Source organism: Vicugna pacos, chromosome 10 (assembly GCF_048564905.1).
Source record: "Vicugna pacos chromosome 10, VicPac4, whole genome shotgun sequence".
NCBI lineage: Eukaryota > Metazoa > Chordata > Mammalia > Artiodactyla > Camelidae > Vicugna > Vicugna pacos.
Window position 1 is genome coordinate 49097220 of NC_132996.1, and position 22940 is coordinate 49120159.

The 22940-nt window shown below is 34.7% G+C and overlaps 2 protein-coding genes across 10 annotated transcripts in view; one reads left to right on the forward strand and one right to left on the reverse strand.

The window, feature by feature from the left end:
- The window catches only part of DNAJC24 (DnaJ heat shock protein family (Hsp40) member C24), a 48504-nt gene extending 37889 nt beyond the window's left edge, over positions 1–10615 (forward strand). For 2 of the 4 annotated variants that reach the window (XM_006198344.4, XM_072969726.1), the window contains exons 4-5: positions 4937–5005; positions 8933–10615. In XM_006198344.4, coding sequence (XP_006198406.1) covers positions 4937–5005; positions 8933–9063 — 200 coding nt within the window. In that variant the 3' untranslated portion in view covers positions 9064–10615. Of the gene's footprint in view, positions 1–4936; positions 5006–7886; positions 7934–8932 lie in introns of all 4 variants that reach the window. The other 2 variants (XM_072969728.1, XM_072969727.1) reach the window with 2 other exon arrangements.
- IMMP1L (inner mitochondrial membrane peptidase subunit 1) overlaps positions 10188–22940 on the reverse strand; it is a 64503-nt gene continuing 51750 nt past the window's right edge. For all 6 annotated transcript variants that reach the window (XM_015251981.3, XM_006198343.4, XM_072969722.1 and 3 more), the window contains 2 exons: positions 11212–11322; positions 10188–10355 (listed from right to left, as the gene is read on the reverse strand). In XM_015251981.3, coding sequence (XP_015107467.1) covers positions 10287–10355; positions 11212–11322 — 180 coding nt within the window. In that variant the 3' untranslated portion in view covers positions 10188–10286. The remainder of the gene's footprint in view (positions 10356–11211; positions 11323–22940) is intronic.

The following is a 22940-nucleotide window of genomic DNA, read 5'->3' on the forward strand; positions in this document are numbered from 1 at the left end:
TAACACACATAGATGACTTCTTTAAGTTCGAAATAAACTTCTTAAAGTATTTTTAAGTGGCATAAAAATAAGTATAATTGACTAACTGCTAAATTAGAGCATTCTGGGGACTTGATCACTTGAGTGGCACAATGTTGCTACAGCGTGATTAGTAAGGGCAGAGTTGCAGATAAACTTGATCTTTTGGCCAATATTGTGCTTTTAGATATCTGATCCATAAAGAAGAAAGTTAAATTCCTCTCCTCAGTAGCTTTTTGTTGCTGTTATTTATTTATTTTTATTTATTTATTTGAATTGTAGCTATAGTTAGAAAAGGTTTCCTGGGATTAGGAAGTGTAATTATTTAGGCAGCAAACAAAGAGCTGTTTTAGAAATTTTTACTGTCATTAGGAGGAAGTTTTAAAAGACTGGAATTCCATTGTCTTGTAAGAAGTAAGAAATATTTATTGATTCCCAAATGGAGCTGAAAAAAACCTTTCCTCTTTTAGAAAGTTGTGAATGACCCAGCGAGAGCTCTAGTAAGCTTTACTGAACCAAGCTGCTAATAGTTATTTAATGTTATTCTTCAGTGTGAAAGAATCTCCGTAGATTTTCCTTTTAATCTCTTTGAATTGCAGGCTCATAAACCTCTCTGATGAGTCCTGCCAGTGTTTTCTTAGATCCCACTGTTGAGACAATGGAGCCACAGAATTCTTTCACTTCTTGTTGTCAGACAAATCCAATAGAACACAAGGTCAGAAGGGCTTATACTTCTAAAGGTTGAAAGATTCTTTTTCAAGTAACCACATAAATTATTTGATTTTTATCATTATATTCCTCAGGAATCTCTCTTTAACATTGCTTTCTATATGTAAGTAAATCTGGAAGTTTGTCATGTCTCCTTATTTGGCTAAGCTTGGGAGTGCAGCACAGGGTGTGAACAGACCTTAATGTTCCTAGATACCTTAGAAAAAGCTGAACCCATTCGCATCAAAAGAATTAGGAATCATGCAGTGTCATTGGACTCAAGATAGAGTTCACCGAATGCCAGGCAATGTGTTTTCTTTCCAAATGCTGTTTTTTTTGTTTTTGATTGTTTTTTTTTTATTGCCATTCTGTGACAGATTACCTATTTAAATCTTGGTTGTTTCTTTAATTAAATCACTTTCTAAGTCAGTTTCTGTTTTCTCAACATTTTTTGTAGTGTCACATTAAGGAGAACTTTGAGATGGGGTTTACATTTTCAGATACCTGTTAAATATTTCATTGTAATAAGCAAAACTATAATATGTAAAACTCAAAAGAAAACGGACTTATCTGTTTTGTAGATGCAGTATCTGATGAGTAGACAATTATCAAAGCTAATTACAGGGTTCCTGTCAGTTACTTTAAGGGCTAGGGAGGAATTAAGTTTTCTAATTATAACTACAATGGTGGACAAGCAGAGATCATTATTTTAAAAGAAAAAAAAAACATTGATTTGTTTGTACTTCTTGCTTGTAATCATAGTAGGGGAGAAGTTGCTGTTGCCCCATTCCCTGGACACCTGCCTCTTAACAAAAGATTGTGGTCTCCTCCCAACGCCCCTCCCCCACCCCACATTTAGAGTCACCTTTACTTGTGTGTGCTCTCTCTGCTCATTATATAGTTCTCCAGGGATCCAATTTCCCCCTGATTTAATAACCCCTGGCCTTTTACAGAAATTGTTAGATTACTGTCCTTTCAAAGAATACATACTTTCTTATGAAGCTTTTCATTTCTTTCCCCTAACTTTTCTTTCCTTATTTCTATTTAAAAATAAATCCATTAGAATTTCAGCACACTACCCTTAGAACTTTTTATTGAATTATATCATACATACAAAGAAATGCACCAGTCCTAAGTATACAGCTTGATGGACAGTAAACACACCCATCGAACTAACCAGCACCCCAGAAGGCCCATGTGACTCTTCAGTACTCACTCCCCATTCCCAACATCACAGGATGGTTTTGCCTGTTAAATTTCACATAATGGGGGGAATCGTACAGGTATCCCCCACTTTTCAAAAAATCGCTTTACACCACTTTGCTTTCATGAAATACCTACATTAGTACCTGCTTTCGCGTAATTGAAAGAAATCTGAAGAGGATTTTCAATTTTACCAAAAAAAAGATGAAAAGCGTAAATTAGTGTGTAGCATTTGTTTAGCAGTGAGCCCCTGAGCAGCATGCACCCCGAGCCCCAGGCAGCAAGAGTGGCACCGCCAACCTCTTTCTCCAGGAACTGCATTCAGGATCAAGTCACCATAGCTTTGAACTGTGTCTGTGAGCATCTGCGTATTATCTTGATTTATGCATCCATTAGCAAGATGCGTCTTGAGGTAATTGCTCCTTCACTTTACCCATTTTGTCTTACAAAAGGTTTCAGAGGAATGCTCTACTTTTGAATAGCAGGGGAAGCCTGTGTCCTCTCTTGTGTCAGATACTGGCTATTAAAACCAGAATCCCCATAAAACTTGAACTGTGTACACATATTATTGAATAATCAGGCCAATATATAGATGTTTAGACAGCCACAGAACAGGAGAATATTTTAGTATACTTTTAACTCTGACCTTGGGTAAAGTACTAATAACCATTTTTGTGTTCTATTTTCTTTCCCTTTTACAATGAGATATGGTCTGAGCTGATCTTTCAACTAAGAAATAGTTAACTACTCTAAAGTTCCTGTACAGAAATAAGAAAAAAATCATAAAAATGTAAAAGTCACTTTTTTGAGAAGGTGAAATAATAAAAAGGGTTCCACATGAAATAGTAACTGGGTGAGATGTAACAGTAGTTTCCTAGTAGAGGAGCAGAACAATGCAAAGAGGACTTGCTTGACAGTTACGTTTGCCAGTTATTTCTCACTAGTTATTTTAAAATAAAAATGGTATAATGGATATTTATGAATGGGTTGTCTTTTCGTACAGTTTATCTGTTACAGGTGTCGAGGATAGGTTAGATTAAGAAGCTTTATTCATTTTGTCATTACCTCTGCTGTGTCTGATTTGCTTTCATTGATTTCAAAATTAAGATATCCGTAAGATACCCTGGAGTATAGGCAACCTGATTGTAAATTATTTATACCTGTTTCTCCCCTAACTAGGGTCCATTAAGTGCCAGTTACCCCCATTCTTCAAATCTAAAACAGTTTCATTTCCACATTCAAGCAAACTATCTTGGGCCTTCTAAGTAAGAAATTGAAACATGTGGTTAAGATTTTTTTCTCCGTCTGTGACATGACTTTTAAGTAGAATTTTTTTTTTAATTTGGAGTACTGAATAACCAATAACCTATAGCCATGTATACTTGGAAATTAAATTGTTTTGTTCAGAAGTTACTTCTCATACTGATACACTCTGCATGGGCTATTCACTGGGCACGCAGAGGTGGAAGAACCACCTCTGACCACTGGGCAAAGTCTTTATCTTGGGTTTTAGGACAGTTTAACAGACTGTTGGTACTCAGTAGAAATGAAGTGATTATTTGAAATACCCTAATAGAAAACCATGGTGAGTTCAAAATATTGTATAATCTTTTCATCTATTTTAAAATTGTGTAACTCACCAATATATTTTGAACAGGCAGTTATTAAATATAATTAAATTGTAGGCATTCACGCAACAGAACAAAGGGAAGCATTCTCAGCAAGTGAACAAGAGACTAGTGAGACAGCTAAAGAAAAATTTCATTGGGTGGGGGCTAGAATTTAGTAGTTTCTTTTAAGCATTGATTTCTAGAACAAGCATGCGGGAAGTATAACATGCCTTTAAAAACAAAGATAAGTGCTTCTCTTAATTGCTTTGTCTTTAAGTACATTCGTTTAAGCAAGAGTACATGCTTATACTACCTAGATCATGTTCCTACTAAATTTAGGTGGAATTCCAGGTTTCCATCTGTAGAGAAAACTTTGGCCCAGAAAACAGCAACGGAACATTACTACAGTACAGTTGTGTTGCATGGTTATTGAAATATTTTTAAATAATTCTTCCTTTAATTTACCCATTACTCTGTTGTGAACAATTAAAAATTAGATGACTTAACAGCCCCTTACATGCAGTTAGAGCTTTTATTCTTTAAAGCACTTTTAGCCTGATCTCATTTGTTTGGAAGAACATGCTTGCATTAGTCTGCTCCATCTGCCGTAACAAAATTCCATAGGCTGGGTGGCTTAAACAACAAAAATGTATTTCTCACAGTTCTGGAGGCTGAAAATACCAAGCTCAAGGTGCCAGTTGATATGGATCCTGGTCATTTCTCTTTCTGGCTTGCAAACGGCCTCTTTCTTGCTGTGTCTTCATATGATACTTTTCTCTGTGCATGAGTGAAGAGAGACCTCTCTCATCTTCTCATAAGGCCATTAGTTCTATCAGATTAGGACCCCACTCTTGTGACTTCATTTAACTTTACCTCCTAAAAAGCCTTATCACCAAATACAGTCACATTGAGGGCTGGAGCTTCAACATAAGAATTGGGGGTGGGGAGGTCATAATTCAGTTCACAACAGCCCTTCTAAAGTAAATAAGAGATAACCTGAAATATATATATAAGGTTAAAAAACTTGTAAAATCTTGTAACTAAGGTTCAAATACAGTTATTTTTAACAGACTCCACACTGCCTTGGATACAGATACAATTTATCTCACAAATATCCCTCTGTAACAGTTGATCATAAGGAATCATCAAAATCAATTTCACAATTTTGCTTGTGGCTTATTTGTGGAAAATGTGATATATTTTGATTGTTAAAGATGTTGGAGATTTTTTTAGTCAGCTCAAGTTGGGATAGCATTAAAACTGCCATCAAAAGTTGTAAGCTAAGTTCTTAAATAAGTAAACCAGAATTGTAGAGACCAGACTAGAGTTGCCTTCTTAGCATTCTTCATGGCTATGATTTAAGTGTCAAAATTGTATCTTATTCTATGATTTTACAGAAGATGATCTAAGAAACATGGGACCAGTAGATGCTCAAGTATATCTTGAAGAAATGTCTTGGAATGAAGGTTGGAATCATTTTTCTCTCTTGATTACAGTGAGGAAAAATATTAGGAACTTTGTATATCAAAGAAAGCCTCATAGAATGTTTGGAAATCCTAAAAAGAAATAATGGCTTGGCTTACTATATGTATGTGGGTTTTTTTGTTTGGAATATTTTTGTTTCATTCTAAACTTAATTATTGATGTTCCCATGTGACTCATTTCCAATTATTTTTTCTATTCTATTTAGATGTTGGGTACATAAGGTTTCATAAGGTTTTCTTTTTTAAGCTACTTCGAGTTTTGGTTTACTCTCCATCTGTGTAATAGAGAAAATAAAGTCAAAAAATTTTACATCCTTCCTATGTTGACATTTGAGATGAATTCCTATTAAAATTTGTATTTATTTTTGTTTCTTCACTGGAATCATAAATTGTCAGGGCAGGGCTTTTAATGTTATACATATTATTTACTCTTTTACTTGGAGCTTGATTCTTACCCCACCTTTTGTGTCTTAGGTGGAAAAGAAAAATCACTCCCTTTTTACCTACCACGAAGTCATGTCTTTTCCTCTTTCCTATTAGTAGAATTTTAAAACTTACATCTAACTTAATTTCTTCATTCTTTTAATTAGTTCTGTGAATTGCTCTGGTTAGACTTCATTAAGTTCCTTTTTCGAAATGGAAGCCATGAATACCACACTTCCATGTTTCTCTGAGCAAATGAAGCAAATCTTATTATTTTCTAGAATTTTTATGTACTCTTAAGCCTTTAACTTTATTATTCGGCCTAGGGTACAAATTCCCTACAGGTTTATAGAAATGTATTAATAAGTGTGGATAAACAGCTGTCCTTTCTGAAACCAAGTTTGCTGGACTATTTTTTAATTGCACATTGTTAAGTGCTCTTAGGAAGTTGGGTCACAAGCTATATTGACTTAAAAGGGGAATCATGTTTTTATCTATGAGCCACTCTGCTCCTAAACCGCCAAATGAAATTCTGGGGTAGAAATCCTTATTTGCAGTGAGTGATTGGAAAACTTGAGGTTTTGTGTACCTGGGGCTCCCAGGGGTTGATGATAGTTTCATCAGAGTAAACAGGAAGAGCTACTGCTGTGAAAATAGAATAAACTAGTGACATTGGTTTCCCTGCTAGTTTGTGAAGGGGATATATTAGAACATGTCATTTATCAGGGGGACCTGCCCAGCTAAGTAATATTTTTTGAAAATGTAGTATTGCCAGCTTATCAAATCAGTGTATGTGTGTGTTTAATCTCATTGGACAAATTAGTTATTCTTCTTGTAGTTGATACGACTAATACATTTTGTTTACTAGTAATTCCGATAATGTGAAAATAGTGGGGGTGGAGGGTATAGTTTGGTCCTAGAGCACGAGTTCAGCATGCACCAGGTCCAGGGTTCCATCCGCAGTATTTCCATTAACAAAAAAAATAAATAAAATACAAGCCTCATGAGAGGGGTCTGAAAAAATAAAATTGAAAAAAAATTAGTGAAAACTAGTTTTTTAACTTTAATTTTTTCCAGTAAAATTTTTAAAATATAATTAATAATGTAATATTTTATTTTAAATTAAGAATATGGATTAGTGGTTCAGACATCTGTTCAGGCAAAAAATATATGGGCCTTTTGATAAAAATGAAAATGCCAAGATATTGAAGGAAATAAACAAAATGAAATAAAGAATTACGATAAATGTTATTGTCCTTGGGACTCCCTGAAGTAAACTTGTCAGCCAAGAAGATAAAGAAGCATCCCAGCTATAGCCAGTGAATCAATTATAAGCAGCTACAGTTAATCTTAGAAGTGTCAAATGTCCTTTAGGTGTCTATTTTTTATAATTGTAAAGATGGAAATAGGCCTCATCCTTAGGAGAGAAAATACTGAGCAATAGCTTCATGAAGGCATTATTTTTACAGGAATACGTTAAAAAATATTGTAGGTCATGTAGGTTTTGCAGTTGAATTTGCAATTTTGAATTGGTCCTTGCAATCAAAAACAGCAGTCTTGGCAGATGAAATTAAATAAAAAGTGCAATCAGCTGGACAAGTGAAAAATCGTTGGGTAATTCCTTCATGATCATTTTCAGAATAACCTTAGGAGGTGAAGATCCAGAACTAGAGAAAAGTGGATGAAATCCAACATGAGAAACATAGCCAGATTATCAGCTTCTTGAGCCACGAACAGTAGGAAATGATGCATTTTATTATGCTTAAAGGGCACACCTGAAGAACTATGGCGAGCTTGAAGTTGGCCTTTCTCCTTACAGTTAGTCTGTTATACAGTTTCGATAGTCTGTCTTCATTCAGTATATTTAAAATGATGATTTCTGTGAAGATATCACTTTAAGTGACAGGAGAATAATATAAGAAGAAATTTAACAAGATGTGAGTTTTTAGTGAGCATTAACATTTGGAATCATCTATGACAAACCTCCATAGTAGTCCATGGTGGCCACTGCATCATTTACGAAGCACATGTCATCTCAGATTGTTTCTCAGTGTTCACTGAGGTGGCAAAAAAAACAAGAGGGAGATTTAGCTTAAGAAAATCAATGTTTAGAATATGTACATTTTTAGACAATAATAAATTTAACTTTGAAAGCATGCTCTACTACATATATATGCTGGCTCAGATAGGGAAAATGCCAGCATTTTAAAATTCAAGATTAAATTATTTTTCTTTGTAGAGAAAAAAGATTGTGATGACAAATGAAAAAAGCAGGATTGGGTTGAATGAATTAATGTTTTCCTTACTAATAAAAGAAACATGTAAAATTGGCTTATTTAATTGCTAATTTTTCCAAGACCAAACTTGATTATAGAACAAATGCAAGGCAGTTGAATTTTTTTGTTTCTTTTTCTTCTTTTTTTCCATGACATATGATGAGATCTACGTATTAAATGAAGTTTGAGAACTGAATGAAGATATTTGATTGTAAGAAATCATGTCTTTTGAGACTGTTTATTTACCTCTAATCTTTTTAATGACAGTAGTAAAATTATGTGATAAGTAATTATTTTTCTTTGACAGTCACTTGTCAATGACAGTAAAGTGGAATGACCAGTGATCAGAGATTCTTTCAGTTAAAAGGCACAGGCATTTCAGCTTCCCAAAGATGACAGACTTACAAAATTTCCACCATTACTAAGTGAAATGTTGCACCATATAGCCTCCTTTGGGCATCTCACTTCAGTGACTGTCCTTTTGGTTCCTAAATCATTTGTAAACACCAAACAAACAGGTACACAGACACAGCTTCCACAGAAACTATAGTGTATGTTTATATATTCAAGTCAACATTCTTGAAATAGTGTGATACCAAAACAGAGTATTCAAATACTGAACTTGATAAACTGTTAAGTCAGCAGTTTTCTGTAAAAGGGTATATACGGCAGGTAAAAGCCTGCTCCTTACCGATGTGACAGGTGGGGCTGTTTTTCCTTCACAGTAATATTTTAGACAAACTGTTATTCAGAAGAAGGTAAAACTTATATGAATTTAAGAAAATGGAAGACTTCAAGTAAATTTCATTGGTCACTTTTTAAAAAAAAATTTTAATTAAAGAAAAAATTTCTCCTTTAATGGCGGCACTGGGGATTGAACACAGGATGTCGTACATGCCAAGCATACGCTCTACCACTGAGCTCTATCCCCTCATTTGTCACTTCTGAGCATCTGCTCTCCACTACAAGATCTCTGGCCTATTGTTTCATAGCTTCAATCCATCACCTCTGTAGATAAAGATATTCTGGCAGATAATTTTTAGAAATATTGCCCCTATATAAGAATTTTTTCAAGTTCTCATTTAAATATACATTGACTGAGCTGCTTTCTTTTATTTTGCAATTTCTGTGGAACAGCTGAATTTTTTAAAAAGTGTTAACAAAGTAGTTACTTGTAAATGTTTAAAGCATTATTTTGTTTTCTTTGCAGATGATCATTCTTTTTCTCTGAGTTGCCGATGTGGTGGAAAATACAGTGTTTCAAAGGATGAAATAGAAGAAGTTACCCTAATTTCTTGTGATACATGTTCACTCATTATAGAACTCCTTCATTATAGCTGAAATTGTTCAGAGTGGAATCCTTAGTATATTCAGACGCGTGGAGAAGAGTCCACTCTAACTTTGTCCAATCAAGCAGATGTATAAAGCTCATAAAAAAGAAAAAAAGTAGGATTCTTTTTTGCCAGCTCTATTTTTTGCAGAGAAAATATAAGACTACAAGTAAAGGCCACCCATATTAATAGAAAGTTAATTTCACTATTTATATGTATTTAAATTTTATATTTATAGATCACAAAAAAGAGGACTTGAATAAATTTAGTGAATTCCTATCTGAGAATTTTCTTATTGGTTCGTTTTCTTCTTGGTACAAAATGAGAATTCTTCTTTCTTCATACAAGCATGTCTCCTCTTTTATTGGATCATAATATCATCATATTCCTCTATAGTTACTAAGTTTCTGAAGTAACATATTTGTAACTGCTAAAGTTACAGATCTTTTGTGAAACTATCTCAGATTCTTAGGTCATTAGAATTAAGTTAGAATCTCTGTGAATAACATGTGATCCTAGCTCTCCCATGATGAAGGCTGGGTATGTATGGGTATTCATGAGGTTATTTCAGAGGTAATAAGAAGGCAAAGTGCCAAGAGTAAAAAGGATAGCCTTGGAGTCAGAAAAGGTGACCATCGCACTGCTGTTATGACAAAATGCACTTTTACAACATGTTGTTATTGGTTATAGTTGACTGTAAAGATTTTATTTTTCTATATATTTAATATTTTATGTACAGAGTAAGTCAGAACTCATTTAAAAAATTTTAAGAAATCCTTTATGGGATCACTGAAACTTTCAGCCTTAATTGCAAATGAGTGAGCCAAGCATGTGACTTAGCAGCTTTTCATGAGGTCAGACTCTTGGTTTTTATTGTTGGTTTGGACTTACAAGAATAGTTACTACTCTACCTTGTAAATGTAGCTAAAATATGAGGCATATTCAAGAGGAGTAAATTACTTTTCATTATACCTATAAAACCAAAAATTCAAAAGTGAGGTTGTTCTAGGTTTTTTCCATAAAAATATTTTTATATCATAAAATTTGGATGACTTATTTATCCATGTTTTGAACAACTATAGCTTGCAGAATATGTGTTCCTTACTCTTTACATTTAACAATGAAAAATAAAACTGAATAGCAAATAGTTTATTAGTAAGTACATGGTTTCAGTGACAGTAATAAATTCACTTGAACAGAAGACAATAATCATAACAAAAGAATAAGTGCTTGCTAATCATCAGAAAATCTGTGGCCATTAGGACTGTCACGTAGAAATCCAAAATCACTCAGAGGCCAAATCTGTAAAATCAAAATGTGATTGAAGATAATTATTAAACATGATGTATTACCTTTTTTCCCATCCATCCCTTTCCTTATGTCATATAATTAAACATTTTCTCTTTATTCCTCAGTCAGGAACAAATTTTCTACATCAAAGTAAGACTGTAGAAAGTAAACTTGTATGTGTGTTGTGTATTTAAACTCTAAAGTTTGGAACATTCAAACATTTTAAGAAATAATATGTATGTGGTATGTAAATAAATGTGTGCGGGGCTGTGCATGTGTTCTTTGACTCCTCTCAAAGTTACCTGTAAACCTAAGTACTTGAATATAACATCTGCTTAAGTGTAAAAACTCCTGTAAATTATCCAACAGCCCCAAGTATTCATGTCTATTTTCCTCCTTACCACTTGTGACAAAGTGAAAAGCCAGTGTTCTTTACTGTGAATCATGTGTTTACTGCAGGCACAGTAAAGTCACTGTACTTAGCTGGGGTATCCCTGCATCACAGCCAGTTGGACTCTGGACTGCTCTTGTGTAGATGCATGTTAATATATGTCCTGGATATGAACATGGTTGGAAAAGTTGTATGAGAGAAAATTAAATTTTTGGAGTTCTCAAATTAACAAGATTCTTACGCTACAGCTAAGGTAGTTTGAACTTTATTATTCAAACAAGAAATTATTCTCAATTACCTGAAACAATGGGAGAAGGCATAATGTTTATAGCTAGAAAGGCCAACATGTCCATAACATGTAGTCATTGTAACAGTGAAGTCCACTGACAGTCTGAAGATTTCACAGTTTATTTTGAAAGAAACGTTACTTCCCAGCTCAGAAAAGAAAGCCTATGTTTTAAGCAGAAAACAACGTACCTTAAAGAAGATACGGCCTCTTATTAGTCCATATGGGACAGGTCCGTAGTACCTGGAGTCTGTAGAATTCTGCAGATTATCGCCTTCTAACCACACGTGACCTGTTGGCACCTAGAATTAAAGAAGAAAGGAGCCTCTTTAAAAAAAGAAAGAAATCTCGATACTATAAATAAAAATCATGCCTTTTGGAGGTAGGGAGAAGTGTCCTAAAGTTCTCTTTTATAAAATACATTGAAACCCTATGATTTACATTTTTGCTGTTATTTCTTGCACAATAAAATTACTAAATATTAGTAAGTAATATCAAGGTTTCAAGTTTTAGAAAGACCTATCTTTTTTGCCACATGGTTCCCAAACATTCATTTGTTACACAAACCCCAAACTGAGGTTATAAGAGATCAAAACAGTGTGACAGGGTCATTAATTTAATAGACTTCAAAAGAGGTCATTAGGATGCTGACTGAAAATGTGCCCTCCTGTCTCAATAACAGCATAAGCAGGGCAGCCACTCACTCAGCAACGTCCTGGGGCCAGTACCAAGGCCAGACCTATTAGAATGCTCATGATGAACTAAATGGTAATTGATTGTGACATCAATTACAAATAATCTCATCATTTTATTGGAGTGGGCTTGTCAGAATTCTAATTAAGGTCCTTGTTCTGCCTTTGTACAGGCCATATCTTCAACGCATTATACTTCAATAATGACCAAGAACTGGAAGGACCTATTATAAAATCATCAGCTGTATAATTAATGATGGTGACCTTCTACTAAATGAAAAGATCCCATCTTCTATATGTCCTGTGTATTAACTGGTAAATAACATAAATTTAAATTTTCACTCAATGACAATCATAGCATATTTAGATTAGAACACATTACTTTTAAAAAATGCCCTCTGTGATACAAGACATTTGCCCACTATTTTCTGTTCAATATAAACTTAAAGAATTACTCTCCGGCAACAATCTTTAAAATTGCATTTTAAAAAGTAGGGTTTTTTTTTTAGTTTTTATTAACCCAGAAATTTGAATATTGACCAGGCCAAAATGACCTACTGGGAAGGAATTCATTTTTACTGTTCTTTTGACTGGTTAATTACTTGGGAACCTTATGTGAGGAACAGTATTCCTATTAGGTTTAATAAGAAACCTAATTTTAATTTTTTTAAATGTCAAAAGTTACTTTTTTAAAAAGACTTTTTTAGAGCAGTTTTCGGTTCACAGCACAATTGTGAGGGAGGTACAGAGATTTCCCATATACCTCCTGTCCCCACACAAGCATGGCCTTCCCCATTATTGACATCCCAGAGCAGCATATTTGTTACGCTTGGTGAACCTACATTGAGTCATTATCGCCCAAAGTCTATAGTTTACCTTAGGGTTCACTCTTGATGTACATTCTATGGGTTTTGACAAATGTATGGCATGTGTCCATATAGGATCATACAGAGTATTTTCACTGTGCCCAAAATCCTCTGTGGTCTGCCTGTTCATTCCTCCCCCTTTCCCCATCACCCTGACTTATCTTTGGAAAAATAAATTTACATACAAGCATGTAAAATTTGAATTTCACTTTATATCAGAGATTATATTATTTTAGAATGTCTTATATAGAAATAGCAAAAAGTTAATTATTGTCATTTAAATGCTAAATTTCTCTGTAGAGAAAGAATCTAAGTTTCTTGAGAGAATATCAGACATTGTAAGATCATTAACTTTTACTAGTAGAACTAGTTACAGGTTCTAGGGCCAGTAGCAAGGTTAGTTCCCACCTACATAAGTAGATTTATGTGCAGTGAAGCCTAACAGTGCTCAAGTAGAAAAACGAGTTCATCTCAGGTCATAAATGAAAGGAAGAACAGAATAGTGCATTTGGAAAAGCTAAAATAAGTCATTAAATGTATTCTGAAGTATTACTTCGGGAGAAGCTATAACGTGAACATCTTTTGTGTTTAAATTTCCATAGTTTCTTAATATGTGTGTTCCTGAGTTCTAAATAAACAGGTAATATATATGAGTAAATACAATAATAAAGTTAGGGACACCAGTAAAAGCAAGAAAAAAGAAAGAAAGATAAAAAAAGCCTAATAAACATACTAACAATTTAGGAAGATCTTTTTCTGCCTGTCCCATTGATCCAGTACACACTCCCTTTCTCCATGAAGCTTTCCCCAACATCACCTGCCCATACCAAATACTCCTGGTTATTTGGAACACTTAACCCTATAAAGTCTGCCTTACATGGGGCCCTGGATTATAACATTACCTGTCTGGCCTTTGTGTATGTCTACTGTTTTATCCCAAAAAAAGCCAACAGACAATAATCATGTTATGATCTAAATTCTTTACTGACCCTAAACCAAAGGCGGAACGCATATATTTTTTGGTGATTAACTGTAGTAAGCAGAAATTCTTGTAAAGCACAATCACTTTTGTGGCAATTATGACCTAAGTTTCTTCTGAGTTTAGCTAAAAAAAGTGATGAATATCTCTGATGTAATAAAAATTAACAAGTACAGAAAGGAATCTGCTAGGAGAGACCCAGAACAAATCAGCAGAAGCCTTTAGAGGGTGCGGCCCAGGCTATCCATACCAAGTCCTTGACTGCAAGAGGTGGAACAAAAGGGAAGAATAGTAACATAAACCGGTATGTATACATGGCTTTCTGGTCTATTTAATTCAAACAAACTCATCGATCCTTAAAACAACTGATATTTAATAGAAAGAGTAGGTTCAAGTATGGAATGTGCTACCTCCTACTTATCTGAAGCCCACGCATGCTAATACCCATGCATCCATTTTAGTAAAGGAACAGCCTCTACATTCTCAGACTTCAATGCTTGATATAAAGTACACACATCAAGGGAACAACCTCATCACTGATGTCACCTTTAATCTAAAAAGAGCTTCTCCATAAACAGGGAACAGCTCTAAGTGTGGGTCTTTTATAATCAGCAGTCACCTTTCACCTCAGCAGACCTCTCAATTACTCAGTTTCTCAGTAAAAAAAATTCATTATGTTTGAAATTACTCCACTTTTGAAACACATAATTATTTTTGCTATGGGTTAAGGGTATACACTTTAAAATCAATTTTATAGAGGTATACTTTACATACAGGAAAAGGTACACATACATTTTAAATTTTGACACATTTTAAAAAATGTGCACCCCTATGTAACCACCAACCAAAATCGTGATAGAAATCAAGAGCATTTCTATCATGCCACCGAGTTCCCTCCTTTTCCAGTCAACTTCCCACCTCTATACCCAGTCCCAGGCAACTAGTGATCTGTTTTGCTACTGGAGACTAGTTTCACCTGTTCCTAAATATTACATAAATGAGATTGCACAGTACATACTATTTTGTGTCTGGCTTTTGTTCACTTTTTTTTAAATGATTAATCCATGTTGTACACATCGACTAATTATTCCTTTTTACTGCTGAGTGGAATTCCACTGTGAATTACAATGTTTATCCACGAACCTGTTGACGGATATTTGAGTTGTTCGTAATTTTGTGCTACTACAAATAAAACACTACAAACATTCACGTATAGTATTTCTTTTCAGTAAATACACAGGGGTAGAATTTCTGGGTAGCAAGTGTGTGCTTAACCTTAGACTTCTCCAAAGAAATTACACCATTTTACACTCCCAAAGTAACATATTTTTCTAGCGTTTCTGTTCCTCCTCAAACTTGGCATTTTCAGTTTTTAAAATTTTTGCCATGCTAGTAGGTTACTGGTATCACATTGTGGCTTTACATTTGCATTTCTCTGAAAAGCATTTCTTTTCTTGTACTTGTTAGTGTATCTTTTGTGAAGTGTCCATTAAGATATTTTACCCATTTTTAAAATGGATTTTTCTTACTCATTTTAAGATGCCTTCATATACCTTGAGTACAAGTCCTTCGACAGGTATTGCAAATATTTCTTCCCAGTCTAGGATCTTTTCTTCTGCAGTTTCCAATCTGCTGTAAAGACTATATATTCTTAAGCTTCAGAAATTCCACTTGGTTCTTTTTTATATTTACCATTTCTTTCCTCATTAGGTTCATTCTCTTGATCCTTGAAAATATTTATAATTGGTGTTTCAGAGCACAAGTCTTAATTCCACTGTCTCTGTCAATTGTGGATCTATTTAACTGACTTTTCTTCTGGTTATGGGTTACATTTTCCTACTTCTTCACATACCTAGTAATTTGTGACTGAACTGAACATTCAAATGTTGAGTGGATTTTGTTGTCTTTAGAATGTTGTATGTTGAGGAGGTCCATTTGTTTTGGGGTAGGCATTTAAGTTCGCTGTGGATCAGCTTATTCTTTTTAAGCCTTGGTTTGAAGCTTATTAAATTGGGTCTCTCTCACACTGTACCGTAAAAGCTGTTCCAGCCCTACTCATAAGGCTTTTGACACTCTGCAGTCTCTGTTGAATGCCCTGGACATTCAATGCAATCTGTCCACTGTGGCTGGTCGGAACTTAAATGGCTCTCCATCCTGTGTGAGCTCTGGGAATTGCTTGGCTCCCCACTAGCTATTCTTTGCTCAGTCTCTAAATTTCAGGCTCAACAGAGTGTTCAGTCCGGAAACCTCGAGAATCCCTAGGTAGATTTCTAGAGAATATTCTGTAGCTCTTTTCTCCCCAGTGGCCTGATGCATAAATTCCAACCACTTAAACTTCCCTCTATCCTAATCTCTGTCTCTTCAACGCAGCAAACCTACAGTGTTTGGTTTGAATTTTCCCTCCTCGTACCTTCAGAAAACTGCCCTAAGGCAGAAGTTGGGGAAAGTATAAGGCTTGCCGGGTTTGTTTCCTTCTCTCACGGATCTTGTACTGCCTGCTGCGCATTATCTGAAAATAACTGTTTCATGTATTTTGTCCAGTTTTCTACTTCTTTATAGCAGGAGGGCAAGTTTAGCACCAGTTACTCCATAATTGCCAAACGTTCAAATTATCCAATTTTTAAAGTCTTATTTTTCTAGCGTACCTCAAAACAGTATGAAGAGAATCCTTTTGGTGAGAACTAAAAATACTAATGTATGTAAAGTGTGCTTTTGGCATCTCTACCTTGCACCCCACTTAGTGGCATCCCCTGTGTGCATTTGTTTTATCTTTTCCCTATTGAAATCTCTAGAAAAGATCTGCCAAACTCAGCACGCAATTGTGTACAAGCAAGGAAGCTCACTATGGTATTTATTGCATGCATCTCAAAATTGGCAACAGGTATAAATATTCCTCAGTAGGCTAAATAAGAGGTTAAATAAATTTGAGTTTATTTATATAATAGTAAACAGCTAGTTAAACAAACTAATAGTGGATTTACATGAATATAGTCAGTAAATATACAAGTACAGGGCTTATTTATATATAAGTATTTCTTTAAAAACCACAAAATTTTGTTTTATGTATTTTAAAATTTACTTATGTGACTAGAATGTATTACTTAAAAAATTAAATGTATATATTTGGGTATCTTAATATGCCTAGCCCTTTCAGTAATACTTTTACTTTTTTACCTTTTTTTTTTAATTAAAAAATTTTTTTTCACTGAGGTATAATTGATTTGCAATGTTACTTTCAGGTGTACAGCAAAGTAATACTTGCACTTTTTAAAAACAGAACATTCTCCCATCATGATGCAAGTCAGGAAGAACTTTTCAAAAAATTTAAAAAATTTTTTTGTCTTTGGGAGTGTGGACCTAACTTCCAATTCATATAGTAGGCTCTGCTCCTTTGTATAATGCAAGTAAATGACTGCAATTAGCAGTATGGTCACCAGATCGCTGGATAACTAAAACATTAGTCTAGCTAAGAACTCATCTATTTAAACAATCAAAGTACAACACATTTTTGGTATGGCTCCAAAATTCAAAACCTGACCTCGGTACGGACTGAGGCAAGGAACAGAACAAAATTTCCTTTCTGCCTCAAAACGCAGTTATTGTCTGTTGGCTTAGCCTACTGGTTATCACTGAATTCAAAATTCAAACCAGGTAAGAGAAAAAAAGTTTAATAGCAATATTATTATAATAAAGTATTACAGTTAAAATAGTTTAAAATATATTTTTTAAACGTACTTTTCAAAAACCTCTTATAACTTTCCAAATAAGTAGAAAAGAACTCAAACACATTTATAATGAATATTTTGCAAATGGCCAAAGATGGAAAGCTCTAATTCCATGTCTTTATTATTTTTCATAGCCAAAACATTTTTAAATAGTTAGATTACTTTTCCTCTTTGACTTTTGGAAATACACCAACTTGAATGAATGCATGAGACTGAATAAAAATATTTGAATATATGTTTACAATGAATGCCACCTAAAATTTTTTTACTTTCGCACAAATTTGAATTTCCCCAGGATCTCAGATACAGCTAGCTGTAGGCTAAATTTTAAAGCACTGAAAGAACCTAACTCATTCTTGGTTTTCTTTTCTACGTCAGAGGTTTACTTCCTGAGCTATGATAAAACCTAATCTCAGGGCCCGACAAAAGAATCAAGCCTCTAGTTCTCAGCTATATACTTACTGAGGTCTAGTTAAGTGCCTCCTTTATAGCACAAGCAACAAATGTAATTGCCTCATGGCCTGCGGGTGTCCGTTTAACAAAAGCAGCTTTTGTGAACCTACCCACAGGTGTTACCTTTCTTGATTCAAGTGAAATCTGATGAAAGAGTCCACAATATCAAGTAACACATTTACTAAACTGCAATCAAACTCATTTATTATTTGATTAAGCAAAGACTACCTATTAAGAAAAGGTTCTGACTGACAAGTAAGATATTTGTATGTTTGACCTTTCAAAAGTTTCAAAATCAGAAAATCCTAATAACAGACTGATTTTTAAAATTAACCCTTTGTTTGCCAGATATTTTATGATTTACAACCAGATATTTTATGATTTACAACCAGCAAAAGGAGTGTGCACTGGCCCTATTATTGCTCATGTTTCTTTAATGTTTCTTCTAAACTGACTGTGAATATAAAGGAAACAATAACTATTAATGAAACAAAAATCATAAAGGTAATAAGGAGAGGGGCAACCTTTTTTGGAATCCTTTCTTTGACATGATTATTCTTCCCTTTTCCTGAATTATATATAGAAAAAGTAGAGGCACACACAGCTTATGAAAGCAATCAAAGACTTGTAGGGTTTTTTGGCAAAAGCAAACAGAAGTGATATATCAACTACACTTTAACATATTTCATTTTCCCCATATATTTTAAAGATTGTTTTGTGTCTCACAGAATGATGTGAAATGTAAAATGCATAGTGTCCCTGTCCAAGAAGATGGACATATGATGTCCATATGATGAATGTACATTCATAACATGTCATTTTAGTCTAACAATACCCAAATAATCGTTTTTTATGTTACCTACTTCCAGGTAAGAAGGAACAAGTCAAACTGGTATACCATTATGTAGTTAATGCTTATTCTTCTTAATCATGCCTTGTGTCACCAAAATGTAGCCACAGTAAGATGCTATCCACACAAACTACTGGAGAGAATATTTGCCACATGAGATAATTTATTAATTCTATAGTTCTAAAAGAACTTCATAAAACCCTGTATTTGCTTGACTCATGCAAGAGCAAAATTAGAAACACCATCAGTAAATAATTGTTAGAGTTTACCTTTCACATATATACCATCAAAACTATAAATAAAGACATGTCAAAAAGTGAAGTATTAAATCCCCAGAGAGGCAATCAAGTAGAAGGGCTTTTAAGAACACTAGCTGAGAAAACATTAGTCTTTAATTTAAAAAAATGGGACTCTCGAATGTCAGTTATGGATATCTTTGAAAGCAAAAGTAAAGCAACAGTTTCACTAATAATTCTATTTTCATTGGCATTCTCCTTGCCACAACTTCTTGCCAACATTTGTCTACCTGAGTGGAGTATCTGGAGACCTGATGGAGGTGCTCCCAAATGCTAGATGCCTGACAGTAAGGACCAGGCATGGAACAATGAACACACTGATTATTTCAATGGGTACTATTTCTATGCAGTCCTGCTTTTTCTCCCCATTTAAATTCTGACTTACTACTATCCTTCACTGCATCATTGCTGGGGACTGTTATTTTCCTTCCCTACTTAAAAATGGGGCCACTTTAGGTTCGTAGCCAATTATCACTAAAGAGGAATTTGCATAAAAGTTCCAGTGGGCTACACCTACCGCACTGGGGTGACAATAATGATGGGGGATGCTTTTTTTACTAACAGGTTCTCTTTCATTATTGAGCATCTTCCTGCTGAGTAGGTTTAGAGCTTAGTCGAAGACTTGCTCATTCTCATAGCTACTGCAGGCTAAGCTCCTTCATCTTCTCCTTAAGTACTCAATACCTCCATCCAGGCTGAATAGGAATCTCTGATAGGTTGTTCAGTATGCTGTTTAAAGATACAGTCCACGGAGTCACAGTACACACATGCACACATACAACATACACACGTGTGCGCCTTCTTTCTCAGTCTTCATCCCTTTCCACTGGTTAGCTTTTTTCCTAATAAATCCCATATTTTTTTTTAGGTTGGTGTTTGAAATTTTTGTTTTTCATGTTTTAATTACATGAGTAAAAGACATCTAATTTAGAAAAAGTATAAAATATTGGCAAAAGTAGACATCACCAGCAATTCCATCCTATCTTGCAGAGATATACCTGTGTACCGAAGTGGAGCATCTGGAGTCCTGCTAGAGGTGCTCCCAAATGCTGGACAAAGGGATTAACATTTTCAAGGACCAGGCACGGAACAGTGAGCACATTGATTATTTCAGTAGGTACTATTTCTATGCAGTCTGGCTTCTTTTTCACCCCATTTAAATTCTGACTTAATACTATCCTATCCTGCATCACTGCTACATAGCCTTGAGTTCAAATTGTAGCTCTGCCATTGTTTAATTAAACACCTTGGACAGGTTATTTAAACCTCATCTATAAAACTAGAACTAATAAAAGCCTTACAGAAATATTCTGCAAACCAAGTGAAATAACACATAAGGCTCCTGGCACTCAGTAAGGACTCACTAAACATAAGCTGTTCTTAACAGTTGCTCCAGCAGCTGGATGAATGATGCCTGCCGGGCTTTCTTTGTTCCTGGTTTGTTATGCAGTCTACCCAGTTCTCTGCAAAGTGACCTGTGCTTTGCAATTTTACTTTGGTTATGTTTTTGGTTATTTTCTTTTACAGTATATTCAATTATATGGTTTTGGTAGGTACTAGCCAAGACTTTGAATTGGATCCAAAATAATTAAAAATGTACATTAGTTGTAAATACATGCCATATTAATTATGTTAACTGGTTTAATTAAATTCAGTGTTTTAAGACCAAACCATCCAAATGTAGTAAAGACTAACATTTTTATCAAGCAATGTTTATTAAATATCAAATGCCTAAGAAGCTGCCCTATGAAGCATTCACTTCTTCAGAACCATCTACCAACTAGTCAGAAGGTAGAGGAAGGGGTAAAGGGTTGGGATTGAAGCCAGTAAATACGCCTTTCCACCCAGCCATATAATACTACTGTCCTAATCCTACAGAGTTTTTTCCCTAGGACAATGGGTTATTTTGTTTTTTTGTTCTATTTGTAAAAGGTTACCTGCTCTATTTATGGATTAGTATTTAAAACAAGTATCTCATATTTTCATTTAAAGACTATGGCTGTACTCTCATTTTAATATAGCCTGATGTACACTCTGGTTCTCATATTCCTAAAGATAAGTCCAACTTAATGAAATAGGGTACTTCAAAGAACAGCAGAATATAGTGGTAAGTATGTAAATAACATATTTTCTCATGCTCTTAGAAGAAGTCTAAATACTTGGTAAATCAGATGCAGACTATACAGAATACATACTAATAGGTTCCACCAAATTTCTGATTCCTGGGACTTCAAATAATTCTTCCCAAAGTCAAAACTCATCCCTATATGGATTCATTCCTATAGATGAATCTTGGTAGATGTTTTCAATTTCTCCTTCATACAGAGATTGGCTAGAAAACTGATTAACACTGAAATGGTACTAGAAATAGAAGATAAGGAGTAGAAGAGAGTCCATACTCCAAAAAATAAATGATTAAAATAAAATATGTAGATCTTCTTAACTTGATGTTACTAATGCCTTAAAAAATTGTGTTGTATGATTTTCTTTGATAGACAGACACTTCTCCTACTTGTATTTTATTCATTAAAACCATAACTCTAATGTCCCATACCCTGGAAGTTATTTAAAATGAAATCTAGCTTTGTGAATACAAAATTGCAAACTAGGTAGGTGGATGGATAACAGATGACATTTTCTGTGATGATGTAAGATACAAAGAGGATAGCTAAAGATCTTTAAAAACTAGGACTGATCTCCAAGGGCTGAGAGCATAAGAACAATGTTTTGACCAAGAGGTCATGAAAACATACATCAAGGAGGAAACAGTATAGCATTCAGATACTAGTCTAGGAAATCACTTGTTTTTTCCCCCACTTCCTATAATAATTTAATTGTCATTGTATTTATGTAAAATATAATCTATCCTAGGCTTATTATAAAGGCCTCTACACTACTCCAAAATTGAATATATCTTCTCTTCATTTCCCAAATGAACATCTCCCCTAGAATCTTCTATTTTTTTTTTTTTGTTTTTTTGTCAGGGGGAGGTAATTAGGTTTATTTATATATTTACTTATTTATTTATTTTAAGGGAGGTACTGGGGATCAAACCCAGGACCTTGTGCATACTAAGCACATGCTCTGCCACTGAGCTATACCCTTACCCTCTCTAGAATCCTCTATTTTAATGCACCACATACCCCTATTGCTAGGGCCAGAAACTTGGGTCAGTCTTAAGACTTTCAATTCCATTTCTTCCAACATCCAATCCTGTCTGGATAGTCCCTTAATCTTTCTCCAAACTTTGTACTCTCTCCATTTTTAATGTTATTATCTCAGTTATGTCTTACTCACATCCTATTAACTGGTTTCCCTGCCTCAAGTGTCTCCCACTCCAAACCATCCTCTATTAGTCTGTACTAATATCAGGGTGATCTTTTAAAAACTAAGTCTGATAATATTATTCCCCTGCTTGAGACATACAAGGAACTGAGCCCTGTTTACATTTTCATTTTTTTCTCTTTCCACTACCCACCGTTCCTCACTGTATGTTCCAGACATAGAAACTCAACTTTTGGAGTTGCCCAAAGCACAGTGCTGCACTCACCCTTCTAGACCTTCTGAATATGCTGCTTGCTTTGACTAACTCTTACCTATCCTTTAGAACTTCAACTCACGTTTCTGTCTCCCCAATCTGGAGTAATCCTATCCACCACAGTATGGATAAATATCCTCTATTACAATATTTTGTAATTCCTTGTCTGCTCCTCCAACTTGACTACAAGCTCCTAAAGCTATACTGTCCAACATGCCAGCCACTAGTAAGATGGGACTATTTAATTTTACAGATTATATAAAACTAAAAATTCAGTTCCTTAGGCAACTACTCACGTTTCCTATGCTCAACAACCACACGTACCTAGTGGCTATTATACTGGACTGTGCAGATATACAATATTCCATTTTTTCAGAAAGTTCTATTGGACAGCTCAGTAATGTCTATGGAATTAATGAATGCAGGAGTAAATAAAAGGAAAGCTGTGAAGTTACTGTCTGGCAAATCTGCCCACCCCTGCAGCCTCCTCAGCCCTGTTTCAGTCCTCCCCCTGCGCCCCC